Below are 17,946 nucleotides of genomic sequence, written 5' to 3' on the forward strand. Positions count from 1 at the left end.
ATGTGGTACATACACACAAAGGAATATTACGTGGCCATAAAAAAGAATGAAATAATACCATTTGCAGAAACAAGGATGAACTGAGACGGGGAGGGATATTTAGGGAGTTTGGGATTGACATGTACACACTCCTATATCTAAACTGGTAACCAACGAGGACATACTGTATAGCACAGGGAACTCTCCTCAGTATTCTGTAACAACCTAATTGGCAAAAGAATTTGAAAAAGAATAGATACATGTTTATGTATAACTGAATCCCTTTGCTGTACACCTGAAACTAACACAACATTGTTTATCAACTGTACTCCAATATAAAAAGTTAAAAAAAAACCACATCTGACAATCAAGAAGTGTCAAAAAGATGAAGAAATGAGGGATGGGACTTCCCTGGTGGCACAGTGGTTAAGAATCCACCTGCCAATGCAGGGGACATGGGTTCGAGCCCTGGCCCAGGAAGATCCCACATGCCACGGAGCAACTAAGCCTGTGCACCACAACTACTGAGGCCATGAACCACAACTACTGAAGCCTGCGTGCCTAGAGCCTGTGCTGTGCAACGAGAAGGCACCGCAATGAGAAGCCCACATGCCGCAACTAGAGAAAGCCCACGCGCAGCAACGAAGACCCAACGCAGCCATAAATAAATAAATTTTAAAAAGAAAAAAAGAAAAGAGGGATTACACAGATGACAACATCTCCTTAAGTGTAAGAAAGAAGACACACTGGGCATTCATAAAGAATTCAATCCTGAATGAACTAGCACACATTCACTCTGCACTCTGTGCTGGGTACTAGGGGGTCAGGAGGGATGCAGACGCACAGATGACAGTAATAAAAACCCTGCTGCTGCTGCTGCCATGTAAGAGAAGAGGCAGCAGCATGAGTCCACCCAAGGGAGCGCACGTCCAGGGAGGGTCACACAGACGTAGCACAGAGTCCCACGATTGGGGGAACGTGAATAGAGGGCCACGTGCACAGATACGGGACATGGGCTCTGGTTGTGGCCTCTTGTGAAAAGCTTCACAGAAGGGGTGCCCCCTGAACTGGGTGCAGTGTGATGAGAGCGTCCAGCAGGAAACTTCAGTTCACACGCCTCCCATGTAACCTGCGCACTGCGTTGCTCTGCTCCAGCTGGAAGCCAAGAATGTTTCTGGTGGCTTATGAGGCATCTACGATCTGGCCCTGCCTTTCCCAGCAGCTCCATCACAGACCCTGCTCATCTGCCTGCTGTGGTTCCTCGGCCTGGAACACCACCTCCACGCCCCCACTCCACCCTTGGCAGGTCCTTCAGCAAATACTCGCTGGACCTTACACGGGGTCAGATCCCAGGTACTCACTCTCCTTGCATCCTGCACACTTCACCACACTTAATCACAGGTGCAGCGAACGCCCCCAATTGTTCATCTGACTTCCCTCGGCTGGAAGCATGTGCATTCTAAACCGTGTGCTTTGCACACCGCCTGGCTCACAGTCAGTGGGCAAGAAATATGTTTTAAATAGATGAGCAGGCAGAAGAGGTTTCAGAGGAAGATTACTGGGTTGCACAGTTAGAGTCGTCATTGAAAAACAACTAACTAAGGCTGTTCTTGGAAAATAACAGCAGGAGCTAGATTTGACATCGTGATTTTTGATTTAAAAGATTTACGCAAAATATATCTTTAAATATGTGTCTCTGGTTGGAGATTAACAACTAAAAGGGAGGGGAAAGAAGAGCAGATCATAGAGATCAATGGAGGGGGAAAAAACCCAAACTAAACATAGAAGTTTTTTAATAACACCTTACTTTAGAATTGGAATGAAACTAAGATATGTTCTAAAGTACACAATCATTTAAATGAGCAGGCCTGAAGGTCACAGTGAGGAGGAGACACCAGTAATTTGATTACTCGCACAATTCCTTTAAAAATTACGTGGCAGACAAAACAGAAATATAGGTCAATGGAACCGGGTAGAAAGTACAGAGATAAACCCACGCACCTATGGTCACCTAATCTATGACAAAAGAGGCAAGAATATACAATGGAGAAAAGACAGTCTCTTTATTAAGTGGTGCTGGGAAAACTGGACAGGTACATGTAAAAGAATGAAATTAGAACACTCCCTAACACCATACACAAAAATAAACTCAAAATGGATTAGACACCTAAATGTAAGGCCAGACACTATAAAACTCTTAGAGGAAAACATAGGCAGAACACTCTTTGACATAAATCACAGCAAGATCTTTTTTTGATCCACCTCCTAGAGTAATGGAAATTAAAACAAAAATAAACAAATGTGACCTAATTAAACTTAAAAGCTTTTGCACAGCAAAGGACACCATAAACAAGATGGAAAGACAACCCTTAGAAAGGGAGAAAATATTTCCAAATGAAGCAACTGACAAGGGATTAATCTCCAAAATATATAAACAGCTCATGCAGCTCAATATCAAAACAACAAATAATCCCATCCAAAAATGGGAAAATCTAAATAGACATTTCTCCAAAGAAGACATACAGTTGGCCAAAATGCACAAGAAAAGATGCTCAACATCACTTACTATTAGAGAAATGCAAATCAAAACTACAATGAAGTATCACCTCACACCAGTCTTCAGAATAGCCACCACCAAAAAATCTAGAAACAAATGCTGGAGAGGGTGTGGAGAAAAGGGAACCCTCCTATGCTGTTGGTGGGAATGTAAATTGATACAGCCACTATGGAGAACAGTATGGAGGTTCCTTAAAAAACTAAAACTAGAACTACCATATGATCCAAGCAATCCCACTACTGGGATATACCCAGAGATAACCATATTTCAAAAAGACACATTCACCCCAATGTTCATTGCAGCACTATTTACAATAGCCAGGTCATGGAAGCAACCTAAATGCCCATCAAACAGGGGAATGGATAAAGAAGATGTGGTACATATATACAATGGAATATTACTCAGCCACAAAAAGGAACAAAATAGTGCCATTTGCAGAGATGTGGATAGACCTAGAGACTGTCATACAGAGTGAAGTAAGTCAAGGAGAAAAACAAATGTATAATATCACTTATACATGGAATCTAGAAAAATGGTACAGATGAACTTACTTGCAAAGCAGAAATAGAGACACAGATGTAGAGAACAAACTTAAGGATACCAAGGGGAGAAGGGTGGGGTGGGGTGAATTGGGAGATTGGGATTGACATATACACTACTATGTATCGGGCTTCCCTGGTGGCGCGGTGGTTGGGAGTCCGCCTGCCGATGCGGGGGACACGGGTTCGTGCCCCGGTCCAGGAGGATCCCACGTGCCGCGGAGCGGCTGGGCCCGTGAGCCATGGCCGCTGAGCCTGTGCGTCTGGAGCCTGTGCTCCGCAGGGGGAGGGGCCACAGCAGTGAGAGGCCCGCGTACCGTGCAAAAAAAAAAAAAAAAATGGTAGCGTAACAGGGAAGAACGAATCTGACTCCATATTGGATGTTTCTTGTATTTTAACCGTTGTATTCCATTGCCTTTGCTACCAGTTAAGAATGTTGCCTAGAGCCTTAAAATACACAGGATAGCCCATTTCCAAGACCCTGACCTTTAAGGGTGTAACACTTTTCCATTCATATAGAGAGAAAAAGTTGCAGAACACAGAGTAACATCTGTCTTGCTGAAGGTTTACAGGAACATCCTGACCTGACCTACGTGGACAGCTGCAAGAACAAAGGATTCCTACACCAAGAAGTCTGCAGCAACCAACCCCGCATCTCCCTCACCTTGCCTTTCAAAATGCTTTGCAGAAACCCTTTGGGGAGTTCGGGTTTTTGGGGGGCACAAACCACCCGTCTCTTTGCATGGCCCTGCAATAAAACTTTCTCTGCTCCAAACGCCGATGTTTTGGTTTGGCCTCACTGTGTGTCGGGCACAGAAACTCGTGTTCGGTAACAGTCATAAAATTGGATAGGTATTATAGAATGTTTAGAGCAAGATAATGTGAATAAAGATGAGTATGATGCTTAAAGTGGTGTATTACTAAAAGGTATCCATAAGTCAACTGGGTACCTGGAAATTCACTGACACTTTAAGGTACCACTCAGGAGTTGCAAACAGAGGCACCCTCCTGTTCTTGAACACAAGAGGATGCTTGAAAACATGAGGGTCTCAAACCACAAAGAGAGTCTGTGGCCTGAAGGTTCACCTGAGCTGTCCCAGATAGTAGGCACTTGCTATAGGTGGCTCTTTAAATTTGAATTAAAACTTCCATTCCTCGCTATCCGTATTTCAATTACTCACATGTGGCTAGTGGCTACCTTGTTAGAGTAGACTGTAGCCCATTTTCATCACTGCTGGACTGTCAGAAATGACCATTCATGTGGGAAGAAATGTCTGAAGGCTGATCTGGAGTCAAGAGTGGTCTGGAAGGCAGGCAGATGTGTAACACCAAGCTCAGAGGTGATCTGGGTCTCCGCAATTTGAACTTCACAGATTTATAAATGTTTTATGACGAGTTCCTAACAGTATTTTGAATAACCCTTTTCTCATATATGAGAAAGTAGAGACTCTAGAAATCTCTGGACTTTCGAGTAAAGTGTAGAAAAAAATTTCTGGCACACAGAATTTTTCTATTACTGACACAAGTAAAGCATAAAAGCATGTTTTCTTATTTTAGATTCTTGAATGTTCCTGAGCCATAGAGCGCCCTCTAGAGGAAAAGAGTAGGGAAACAAAGATTTTTAAAGCCAACAGGAGACACACACACACACACACACACAAGCTCAGAAAAGGAGAATAGAAAACAAAAAAGTGACAAGACAATAATAACAGAAATTGAGTAAAAAATGATGCAAAAATAATATTTTAATTTTCCTTCTCCTGATTTAATGTAAAGGTAAGTAACAGAGTTAGAAATTTGGGGTTAACAGAAACCTTATCAACTATATAGACTATATGATGATTTCTACCTAGCCTTAGACCCTGTCATCTTTTATCCAGTCTTATTTTTTAATTTCTTTAAGGAAAATTTATAAACTGTGCATCTCCCACTTTATGCCTCCAAATTCATAAATACTGCCACCTTGTGAATGCCATTAGATACGAGAGCGATCCTAGATTGAGGTATTAATAATAAAGCTGATACTCCGCTTTTAACTATTCTAGGCATAAGCAAATCAGGTTTGCAAACGAAAACTAGTGCCTGATGACCATACCTGGAAATTACAGAAGAAAGAGCAGTTTAAAAACCGATGTCTTTCATGATTATTGCAGTACTAAGGAATATCTTTGTTACTGCTGTAATTTTAATTAACTGTTTAAACCTGAAAAATGTTTTCTCATCCTGGAGGAAAGAATACGGGACCTGAAGTTGAGACCCAGGTTCCAAGTCTTGGCCTTTTGACTTAGTAGCTCTAGACTTTGGGTTGTTTCTTTCAACTTCTGAAGACTCAGCTTGTCATGGATAAAATGACTTTATCCACCGACCTGCACTTTTGTAGAGATTAAATAAAAACAAGGAACATGAAAGCACAGCACACATGATGAAGTACAACAAAAACTATTTTTTTTTTTTTTTTGCGGTACGCGGGCCTCTCACTGTTGTGGCCTCTCCCGTTGCGAAGCACAGGCTCCAGACGCGCAGGCTCAGCGGCCATGGCTCACGGGCCCAGCCGCTCCACGGCATGCGGGACCCTCCCGGACCGGGGCACAAACCCGCGTCCCCTGCATCGACAGGCGGACTCTCAACCACTGCGCCACCAGGGAAGCCCAGGGATACTATTTTTTTTAAAAGCCTATGTTTACTGTCTTTTCAAATTGTACATGTTATAAATTCCTACCCACCCTGTATCTCCTTTAGAATGAACAGTTTCATAAAAACTTATGATTCGTTTTGGAATGTAAGAGTTGTGGTGATTTTAAATCCTGAACTCTGGTCTTTGGTAACTACATTCCTAAAGGGCTTCTAATGTGATGCAAAGTCTCTACAAACTTTCCAGCCAAATGCTATTGACTGAGGCATTTCAATCAAGTCAAAATAAGTTTGACCTGGATTCTTGAAGATGTCACCCCTTCGCTCAGCGATTACCCAATGCCAGCAAAGGCAGACAACCAGAAATGAGGAAGACGGAGCTGTATTCTGTTGGAAGTGAATTATCTACAGTAGTGACTCCACATGCTCGGAATGCCGTGAAACCTTAAACACTTCCCATTTAAAATAGAAACAAACACCAAAATACAACCTCAACGTCTTTTGGACTAAACAATCTATAAACTCTTCTGAAGTAGAGATGTCTTGGGGGTGGGTGGAAGGGGGGATTAAATTTTTTAAGTTCTTAACTTTATATTCAGTAGAAACGGAGACCAAATTTTCTGAGTCTCTCTTTAGACAAAAACAGGTGAATCTGTACCCCATGACCTTCATTTTACCGTCAGCATGTTTAGGATGCTTTTTTCTTTTTTTTTTTTGGTAAGTATTTTATTGAAGTATAGTTGATTTACAATGTTGTGTTAATTTCTGGTGTACAACAAAGTCAGTTATATATACATTCCTTTTCATATTCTTTTCCATTATGGTTTATCACAGGATATTGAATATAGTTCCCTGTTGCTATACAATAGGACCTTGTTGTTTATCCGTTCTATATATAATAGTTTGCCTCTGCTAATCCCAAACTCCCAATTCATCCCTCACTCGCCCACCCCTCTTGGCAACCACAAAACTGTTCTCTATGTCTTTGAGTCTGTTTCGTAGATAAATTCATTTGTGTCATATTTTAGTAGGATGCTTTTAATGGAGGGAAAATCTACTTTGCTTTTTATGAATTGGTAGCTTTTTTTCATGTTACAAGTAAACGTAAAAGGAATTTGTTTCTAAGATGATTACGTGTGCACAGAGTTCTTGTTTCTAGGGAGAAAGGAATGAGATTCTTAATGAGTTAAAGTCAAGAAAATCTGCTTTAAGACGGCTTGGGGTACCTGAGCAAGGATAGTGGTATATTTTTGCAAATATACAGATTTCCCACAGTGGAGTCTGGTGCAAAGATAATCTCTTATAAAGATGCCTCAGTGACCTTTAACATGAAAGCTAAAAATGTGGATTATTGACTTGATTATAATGACATGTTTCCACCACTACCATCTCGAATCCATTTTGTTCAAAATTCTCTTTCACTGGAAAACATGAGATAACTTAAAAAAGAACTATTTAAAACATACTTGTTTTCAGATGCTTGTGTTGAGTTCTCTTACATGCAACTGGTTCTTCTCAGCAGATCAGAGAGAAAAACTCAAAAAGGTCTACACAATGCTGCAAGTGAGTTCTCTGTATTAGAAGTACCATGTGTGGGGTGGAGATTTTCTGATGCTCCCTTTGCGGGCAGAGCAGTGTGACTTCTGTTGAACACTACCGGACTGGAAAACTGCAAACCACATGGGTTGAAAGTGTGTTCCAGACACGAACGTTATGGAATCTCTGTGGGCCCTCTGCACCTGTGTTCAGTGAATGGGAAGAAGGAAGCCTGGGTGGGTGCTGATCACGCTTGCGTGCGGGGCTCTGGCTGAGGAGTCTGCGGGCTACAGCCACATCCTCCTGGAAACAAACGATGTTTCCTCCAAAAGTGAGACAAAAACAAACGGGCACTCAAAGAGTAAGATTCTCCCTCTTTTTCTAGATGATAGATTCTAAAGTGAGAAAAGAGAGGAACGTTTGCTTTTCTAAGATGATGTGTTTCCAAATTTATTCTTGAGAAAAAGCCTTAGGGGCCGAACATAAAATGTTAATGTCTTTCATAAACTAATATGCAGGCAAGATTTTTTTTTTTAATTGCAGATTTTGAAAATGCATTGAGCTGAAACTGGCTCATAGTAAATTCAGTACATTTGAAGTTAATCATCATGGGCTGAGGAAGCAACTAGAAAAGTCGCTTTATCAGTCACCTTCTTAGTACGTATCTCTTATGGGTCAAATAAGTATGTTTTGTTGATACACACAGGTAACTATGAAAAGTACTTGCTCTCTGGCCATCTGAATTTAGTAAGACACTTGTAGGTGGTAGTGAGTATTCCAGATGGTTTGAAGAACCATGGGAAACAAAACTGATGGTCTTCTACCAGCCAGTTTCTAGTACACACATAGTAAGTATTATAGTTTATTTTGAAACAGCAGGCTCATAACACCTACTAGTTCATATTCAGCCCTAACTAGAACCTCGTGTGTATCAAGTTATCCATTCACTAACTCGGTCAGGATGCAAAAAACATTTAGTGTCTAATGAGTGCCAGCTACTGAGTTTATCAAAATGAGTGAGACAAACTCCTTGTCCTTGAAGAATTTATAGGATGGTGGGAGAGACTAGTAATTATATCTATTGAAACTATAATGGAATGTAGTGGGAGAGAGAAATACAAAAATATATAAGGTGCGTATTTAAAGCAGAGGGGGTGTAGGACTGACGTTACCAACTTTGAGTCCCAGCTGGGGCAGTTGCCTCCGGCTTGGGGCGGTCCGTGTCCCCGTCCCAGGCTGACTCTGAGGTCCCACCCTGATGCTGGTAAACTGCCTCAGACTCCCGACAGTGTTTTATGGTTGACTGAGTCCTAGACCCTGGATTTAAACCTTTCTTCCAATTAAACCTGGCACAGAAATACTTGAGCTTCTCACCAAAATCGAATCCAATAGGACCTCCTGTTCTCATCAGAATACCCAGCAAAACCTACTGCTTTGAGAGCAAGGCTTCCCCTGGAATGGGGATGGTTAAGCAGAGACAGGAAGACTGAGAAAACCCAGAGCTTTTACCGACAGTGATGACTCTCTCACCTCGAAGTGTTTGAGCAGGGGCGTCTGTGACTTACCTTTTCAAGGGGGCAATGGATACTGTCTCGGAGAAATGGAAGCAAGTTGGGTCGGTCGAATTCAGCGTAAAGGCTGATCTGCTTCTCGTGGTAGCGCTGCCCCTTATGATGGTCTCTTTTGAAAAGCTTATGCAGATACTAAAAAGAACAAAGGAATAAACCAGGAATATTAACATAAGAAAAGCAATACCTGTTTAACACTGCTATTTTCAGTTCCAAACAGCTTCCACGGAGAGGCTGGCAGAAAAGCAGTTTTCAGGAAAAATCTCTAGGTGAAGGGAAAGTGGAAAGGAGAACACCTTGGGGAGAGCAAGGATATGCTGACATTCTCTCCAGAATGGCCCCGAGTGACCTGGCTCTGCTACTGACCGTGTGACCTTGGGCAGGTCACTAACCTCTGGGACTTAGTTTCTCCATCTGCAAAAGTCTCCGGGGGTGGTTGTGAGAGCTGAATGAGTTACCATTTGTAAATCACTCAGAACCATGCCTGGCACGTACTCGGCACCACAGAACTGTTAGTGACAGGAATGGTTAATACCATCACAATCATCTACTTCACCTCAGAAACGAAATGCTTGATCAGTGGTGTTCCTGGATCATAAAAATTCTCATCCTGTATGTAAAAGGGGGTAGAGTCATGAGACAAGAGCATGTTCTTAAAAACTCAAGTAGCAAGCCCTAAATTAATTCTCATACGTTCTGCATCTTCTCTCCTTAAGTCTTACTGAGATCTGTGTTTGCAATGAAATGCTGCCTCTCCTGGTGACCTCAAAAAGTAAAAAAATCGAGAAAAGTACAGGTGTCCTGAACCCATTTTCAAAGCTGATTCCTTTCCCTGACCATCTGAAAGAGTTAATGGACCTCCAAGGGAGTAAGTGACTGACTTTCTACTTGGAGGCAAGTCTATCAATATATTGTGTGGAAGCCAGAAATCGACATTCAATGTCTAGTTCATGTTAAACGTACACAAACACCCCAGAACCCACCTGAGGCGGGGGGGACTTCATCACACCAAGTGCGTTCGCCCCTTGAGTGGACTGGTTCTTCAGAAACACAGAGCGTCAGCCGGCCCTGAAGGTGTGACTGGGAATGAAGTCACTGGAGTTTGACATTCGCTGTTGCACGTGGTCACTAAAGAAGCCTAACCAGGACACAAGCACACTGAGAAATCCTTCCTCGGGTTACCTGCTCCCCTTGCCCTCAGGCAAGAAGGTGGGGGGAGTCAGACAGAACTCCACAGTCTGATGCAGTCTCCGGCCAGTACACTGGCGCAGGGTCAGCGTGTGAGCTGGACACACTGCAGTTTCCCAGAGATGCAGACAGGTTTGGAAGGCTCTGTCACACCTTCAGGGCAGATTTATAGAGACATTACCTTGCCTGACAGGGAAGATGGGCCACTTCAGTGTGAGCTCCACCACCATTCCACCACTGCCCTAATGACACTGTCATTAGATACGTCCTGCCTGTAATCCTGTCTCGTGGCTCAAGGAGGCCAGAAATCACTGCTTTGTAAACAAATCCCACGGTGGCCAGCACAGAGGTACCTTGCTTGGGTCAGCAGGTAATCGGGACATTTCCAATCATGAACAAAAGGGCAAAAGCATCTGTACAACCTCTGAGCAAAAAACAACAAAACAAAAGAAAACCCCAAAGTACCTCACATTCCTATCTTGGAGTCTTCAAAGGCGTCAATGCATAAAACGGACTAGAATAAAACGCTGTTTCCTAACCCCCCTCCTGGGGTGCAAAGAGGTGGGCAAAGATACAAGAGTCCTCATCTTATTTGATGTCCACGGTCCTCCTGGAACAATCCCTATTTTCACTTAAGACTTCTCTTGTATAATTTTGAAAGGACGTGGAAAACACCTAGTCTTGCTTTACGCCCGTGACGACAGCAATGCAGAGAATCCAAGTAACTCCCAACCCCCGCAAAGGAAATCTAGAATCAGGGGACTGTTGGCACCAGCACAAGACCACACGAGAGAAGCGGGCGCAAGGAATGTCAGGGTGAGACACAAAAAAACAAGGCTCTGTTCTGTGATCGCTCTGTGGTCCTGAACACGGAATGGCTGTGTGGTGTTTCCTAGGCAGGAGAACTTGATATCCACAGAGCGCAGGTCAGGGCACTGGCTTTGCTGTAATTTATGCCATAGTTATAATAAATGGTAACTACAGAAATGAACTGTACACTGCCCGTCACTCTGGTAAACAAGGAATGTTGCCCGCCATCAAGCCCTCAGACACTGCAGCTCCTTGCCAACCCCCAGCCCCCAGTGCGCCCTGAGGGGAATTCAGGATGGAGAAAAACACTAATGGCCCGAGATAGTTAAGCCGCATGTATAAGGAATAATTTCAATGAGCCCAGACTCTCCCATCTTCCCATACAGAGAAAGGCACTAAAATCATTAACTTGAGATGTCTGTTTTTGTGTGTGTGTGATTAGCAGTAATCTTTTGATGTCTGCTGTAATCTGTTGATGATGTTGTTGTTTTTTCCTTCAGCAAAAACTCCTATATATCCTGGTTCCCCCTACCTCTCTGGAACAGTCCCTCAGAGCTATCTGAGAGGCTGCTTTCCCAGGCTATAGTTCTCAGTAATGTGCTCAAATAAAACATAATTCTCAACTTTCAGGTTGCGTTTTCCAGTCAACGGAAGGTGCTTACTCCCAGGCATAGTTTGATAACACAAAAATGTGATAAAGTTTTTCTTTTAATCACAATTCTATTGTGAGTCAGTTAAAGTACCTGAGCTATTATTAATTCCTCATCTGGATTCAGAGCAGATGCTGCATTATAATAATTACAGAATGTTGTTTGCGGTCAAACCTCCCATCTGAATATGAACCTGAAGTGTTCACTCCAGTCTTCTCAAACCAATACTGTAAGGTGATTTGCCTTCCTGTTCAATCAAAGGGCAAAAGAAGAGGACTGTCATGCTTACCACGTGCTGCAACTCTGGTCTGTCTTCTAATTCTTCCACTACCTTTTTAATCTACAGAAAAAAAAAATTTTTTTAATGTAGAGTTTAGGAGGACACAAACATAGCTGCAAAATTATCTGATAAACATCTCTCTTCTTTATGGCGATAGCAGTCCCAGACACTCATCTGTTTGAACACATGTAAAAACAAAAGGCACTCACTGAAATTTTATCTTCATTGTCCAAAAGCATGTCAACAGCTTTCTGCAATATGAAAAAATAACCAGTCATTGAAATTTGCCATAGAAAAAAGAGAACACAGAATACAATGTATTGGATAAGGTATCACCATTAAAGGCAGAGGGCTTATTTTACACAGATAAGAAGGTTCTTAGCTTTACAATCGTCCTTCAGTGAGATATTTCTAAATGCATTTTAAAATGTGTTTTAATCTGAGGTCTCTGTGCTTTGCATAGACTTAAAATAGTGCCTTGCTACGACTCACTAATACAAAACACCTGTAGAGTTTGCAGTACCACAAAAATGAGCTTTGCTTCTGGCCACCTGAATACTGACTGAGTCCCTCTACAGATTCCACAGATACAAGAAGCTGGTCTTATGTGGAGAAGAGGAGAAGAGTCAGGAAAAAAAAAAAAAAGAAAAAAGATAGCTGAAGCTTCATAACGATATAAAGCTTATGGATTTTTAGAATTGACTTTAGCCACCATTAACATTCATGAAACACAAGTTAGTGCCTGTAGCAAGAGGTAGTGGGAAGACAGCCCACCAGACTGAGCCTCATACAGAATACCTGGGTCTTGTCCTCGACTCTGCTATTACATTGCCTACCTGTCCGCTGCGAACATTTTTTTCTCTCTGAAATATTAGGACGTTGGAAGAGATTATCCTTAAGTTATTTTCTAATTAGAAAGTTCTCTGATTCCTTAACTTGGGTCCATGCTCTTGAATAGCAATTATTTTGAGCTCATTCAACTTTTGTCTATAGCTTCATAGGCAAAACTAGGCTCTTGGGACACACGGGAGTGGGGTCGGCGTAAGGGGAGACTGGATATGGGGAAAATGTAATTAATTTCTATATAAGCTTCTCATCCTCTTAATCATCTTCTGCCAGAAAAGCAGAACCTCTGTCCCCTGAACTTCCTGAGAACTGCACTGATTATTTTTAGATCTGTACTGCCTAGGGACTTGACTCCTTCAGTATGAAAAATGGGATAAAAGCATCTTTCAGAAAAAAGTAGATTTAGCTCCTAAGTTGAAGCGTGTGAAGACTAATATATAGCACGTGATAGATATATAACACATAATACCACTAAATACAGTAAAATAAAATTTTTAAAAATTCAAGTGACCCTTTTAGAGCCTTAAGGGTTCTACTCTTTAACTAAAATTTCGATTTTTTGGAATAAGAACCACTGTGTTGTAGGAATCTCTCTCTTTCCATCATTAGCACTTGCATTAACTTTTCTTTGTTTAAAACACGCAGTCTGTATCACTTTACAAGAGCCCCTGTGAGCTGTGGAGGTAGGGTGCCCTCCTGAGACAAGCACTGCACTCTTCAAATCTGTCCTGTAATAAAGTGATGCATCCCACATATATCAGTCTGAGCATCATCTGAGACCAGTGGAAACTCCACATGCTAAAGCTGTGAACACCAAGGAATAAAACTGCAACAAATGGATCAAAATAGTTTACGTAAAAGTTGAATTCTGGGACGTACAATTAATAGGGTTGAATGAGCTAAAGCATATGGCTAGATTCTCTGTTTCTATGAGTTATATGAATGGTTTTACCAAAATAAAATTATTTCATACACACACACACAACTTCAAAAGTTCCACGTCAAATTATGATTGCTTTTACAGAAGAACCACATCAAGTAAAGGATTCCTGAATGCCGACTACTAGAGTAACATCCAGGGAGGGTCAGAAGGCTCTGAACGTGACCAGCATGCAGCCAAGTTATGTGACATCAACTCCTCCAGCATGTGGACAAATGTCTAACTATTAAAACCTTGGGACAGCACAAATAATTTACCAGTAGGAAAATAAGAAACACATTATACCTCGTTCACTTTGCTGTACACCTGAAACTAACACACATTGTAAATCAACTATACTCCAATAAAAATTTTAAAAGAATCAAAATTTAAAAAAAAAAGAAACACATTACCTCGGAATCAAAATCCATTAATAAAACAATTTTATCCTTGATAGAACTGAAAAGGTTATGCTTGTGGATCAACTGGAAGACATCCTTATGTCTTAACGTTAAGTATATTTCCAGAGCATTGCCATAGTTTTTGTCATAGGTGTACCTGGTGAGACAAAAGTTTTTACATTAATGTTCACCAACACATCTAATAAGACACACAGATACACACATGTAAATCGTGTTGTAAATTAATGAAAACTGAAAAACTTCTTTAGAGAGAAAAGCTAACTTTATTTAGAAAAGTTTTCCTTGGGATTTAACTATAGGTGACCAATAAGTACTTCTTTGTCAGAACCTTGCTTCCCATCTCACCAAAAATTTAGAATATTTACAATATTCAACTAATAAAATTTTTCTTAAAAAAGTAAACTCTCAAAAATTTTTAGAGAAATCCATATAGCAAAGAAATTACGACCCCACATGAAGGAAATTCTTATGCTAGCAACAGAAAAATCAGTTAAAATTCTTACAAGCAGTGTTCAGCTGACAAAGGGATGATATTCCAAAAGCTTCTCCGTAAGGAGGTTGTATAAAATTTAAATGTGTTTTTCTGTTGAAACAGTGTTTTTCACATTGCTTAATTCCCTAAGCCAGCTCCTAAATGCCAACAGAACCTAAACTGCACTGGGAATCCATTCTTAGCACTACAGAATTATTAGTATTACTAGTACCATGTTAGTACTACAGAATCCAAGGAAAACTAGAACAGTTTCCAGAAGAAACTCCTTAGTGTTCCAACTCAGAAGGCCACACACGTGTCCCCTTCTGTGCAAAGTCTTAAGCAGCCCTGAAATTCTAGGCCATTTTGGTGTACCTTTCTTGGTCTTGGGCAAAAGATGTAAGAGGATGCTGCAGCGGGTTGTCTGAGGCGGGGGGAGTGTTGAGGGGCTGAAGCGGGATGGTCTCTCTGAGATTAACTGCAGTGTGCTGCTTGTTTCACTAAACCAAAGTTCCTAGAGGGCATGGGTGTATCTTATATACCTCTGCGTCATAGGCATATGGCAAAAGCCCGGTCACCGAAAGCACCCAATGAATATGAAAAGCATTAACCAGGCTTCCGTTTTCTAAGCCCTAATTCAATGCCAGGCACTGCACTTAGCTCTTGATGATGAAAATTCATTAAAACCATCCCTTGGGGCTTCCCTGGTGGCGCAGTGGTTGAGAGTCCGCCTGCTGATGCAGGGGACGCGGGGTCGTGCCCCAGTCCGGGAAGATCCCACATGCCGCGGAGCGGCTGGGCCCATGAGCCATGGCTGCTGAGCCTGCGCATCCGGAGCCTGTGCTCCGCAATGGGAGAGGCCACAACAGAGAGAGGCCCACGTACCGCAAAAAAAAAAAAACACAAAAAAACCATCCCTTGCACCACTGGTGTAGTGGTATCATGCAAGATTCTCATGAACACCATCCCATAAGGAATTGTCACCTGTGATCTTATAGGTAAAGAGTCTGTGGTTTGAGAAATTTACTGACTTGCAGATCCAAGAATGACAGAATCCAGCACCTCACTGGGAAACCGATTTGCTTGCGGAGTCTAAGACCTGGCACCGTTCCCTACCTGAACCACTGCCTCTACCAAGTGATTCTGGTTAGGGTTCCTCTCCTCTGGGAAGCAGATGACATTACAATTGTAAGTTTCACACAATTTCCTTACCTTATGTTCTCGTTGTTGACCGGAGGCTTACGAAAGATTTTTACTAAGAGTGAATATAGGAAAATAGTATAGATCTGCATCCTCCCAATTCAGTTTGACAGATCTAAAATAGGAAAGACTTTTCATGTAGATTGATTTGGAAAAAAGAAGCGCTAAAATATACTCACAATTCTGCCAGGGTTTTAAGTAAGGTTCTGTTCTGACTGTCTTTCTTCAGATGATCCCGAACTGCTTGAACTATTACTGAATTGTTGTACAGATCTCCCGGCCATTCTCGGATCAGTGTGGCAAAACCCTAACCAAGGGGGAGAACAGAGGAAGGACACTCTTTAAACAGAAGAACAATCCAAAGAGTTCATACAATTCCTAAAACTATTCATGGAGAACAGATAAGATCACATTAGGGTTAAAACATTGGTCCATAAACATATCATCAGTTTTCACGGGTGGTGAGGGAGGCACACAATGTCCGCATACGCATTCCCATTCGCCATCCCTTCTCTTGTGATTGGATGAAATGCACAAGGAAGCAAGGCCCCCAGGTTCTTCCATCAAGTGCCACTGCAGAGGCAGAGTTTAGGTCTGACTTGTTCTCTCCTCATTCTGGACTAGCGGTAACACTTGGAGAACATCTTTAACATCTTACATATACTGTCCAAGTCAGCTGCACAGCCAGTACTGAGCACACAGTGGCTTTGCCTCCACAGTGGAATCACCCGGCATCCCACCTTCAACAGGTTATCATCTCTATCTTCCTTCCACTCGTGCCTCAAAACCTAGTTTTGTTTGGGGATTTAGGACACTGGTTCAAGTCTGTCCCCTGCTCTTACCCTGACTCTCTCTCGATCTCAAATTTTGTGGTTCTGATAGAAAACTCCAGACCCCCTGATTGGATCTTGTTTCCCTCCAGCACTGATTCTTGGCCAGTGTTCTGGGCAGCCGTGCCGTCCTGATTCTCAACTTTAGCCCCTGTGACTCAAAGTACTGGGGAGCTATTTACTTACTGTTCCTTGACAACTTTTAGGGAAAAAAAAACAAAACTGTAGATGTTTTCAAAGGTAGCAAATAGAAGTAACAATCTTCACATTATTGAAAAAAATCATATTATTTATATTAAATAACAAATGCTTTAATGAACTACTTTGAATTGGTTTAAATGATATTTAGAAATGAAAATTGTGTGGTGGAATTTGCTTCTATAAACTACCAGGATTTGCTAAGAAGAAAATCACAGAAATAATCGGGACTATAGTTGTTTTCTGCCAAAGAAACTCCTAGCAAGGATGGCAAAAGACCAGAAGAGGCTGCACATTTTCCATTCAAACTGCAACCTTCCTTCATATGAACATGATTGCAGTTTGACTTGAGAGATTTGGGGAGGAGAGTCACGAAGTAAAGAGGATACATTTCATAAAACTACTAAACCAGAACACTGAAATGTTCTCTGAATCAAAATATGTTGGATCAAGTTTCTGTTTTCTTAAGACTCTACAATTTATAAGATAAAAGTCCTGAAAAGATTTCCACCCCAATACTGGCAGCTCTCAGTAGACCTGAAACCAGTGGTAATACTGTTCAGGAAGAGAAGAAAGCCTGGCTCCTTTTCCCCTTTTCCATGATTCAGGCAACGGCCTTGCAGTACTGCCAACTTCTAATACAAAATAAGACAAAATGACAGGTCATGTTGTGCGATAAAAAGCTGAGGACTCCAACGTAAACTGAAATAAACATTGATCACATTTCACGTTAGGCTTTTCTCTGCTTAACTGGTTTTGTGTACCTTTGAATAAATGTGCTAAAAAATACTGATGAAATCACCCCTGGGGCCTTTATCATTAATTAGAGGACAGAGTAATCAGGGAGCTATTACCATCCAGTGGCAAAATCAGAGAACCCCCTGGTGCCCATCATATCGGGTTGGTCAGAAAGTTCATTCGGGTCTTTCTGTAAGATTAAAGACTATTCATTAAATGAAATGCCATAGAAATTGTCCCATTTTTAACATGCTTATACATTTGTCATTAATATTACGAAGCAAAACTTCACTATTTAAAATAATTCTGCTAGGCTGTAAATTAAAAGGCAAAGCTGTATGCATTTCAGTAGAAACCCGTACAAAGAAGTTATGAAGAACCAGTACCTCCAAGAAAATACTGTTCATATATTTTTATTTTTAATCTGACGTTTAGTGCTATATTTAGCAGCACAAAATTTTCATCCACATTATATGTGATCAAAAATGTTGCTACAGCACACTGCTATCTGATTAATTATGTGACAATTCAAAATTAAACATGAAACGGAGAATGATGGAAGCTAAAATGCGAATTATTTATA

The 17,946-nt window shown here is 41.5% G+C and overlaps 1 protein-coding gene across 4 annotated transcripts in view; it reads right to left on the reverse strand.

The window, feature by feature from the left end:
- Positions 1 to 17,946, reverse strand: part of VPS41 (VPS41 subunit of HOPS complex) — a 192,715-nt gene that overhangs the window by 12,998 nt on the left and 161,771 nt on the right. For all 4 annotated transcript variants that reach the window (XM_004263331.4, XM_033438469.2, XM_049714911.1 and 1 more), the window contains 5 exons: positions 15,777 to 15,904; positions 13,917 to 14,061; positions 11,948 to 11,989; positions 11,748 to 11,798; positions 8,808 to 8,945 (listed from right to left, as the gene is read on the reverse strand). In XM_004263331.4, the coding sequence (XP_004263379.2) occupies positions 8,808 to 8,945; positions 11,748 to 11,798; positions 11,948 to 11,989; positions 13,917 to 14,061; positions 15,777 to 15,904 (504 nt within the window). The remainder of the gene's footprint in view (positions 1 to 8,807; positions 8,946 to 11,747; positions 11,799 to 11,947; positions 11,990 to 13,916; positions 14,062 to 15,776; positions 15,905 to 17,946) is intronic.

Source organism: Orcinus orca, chromosome 9 (genome assembly GCF_937001465.1).
Source record: "Orcinus orca chromosome 9, mOrcOrc1.1, whole genome shotgun sequence".
In the NCBI taxonomy this organism is placed as follows: Eukaryota; Metazoa; Chordata; class Mammalia; order Artiodactyla; family Delphinidae; genus Orcinus; species Orcinus orca.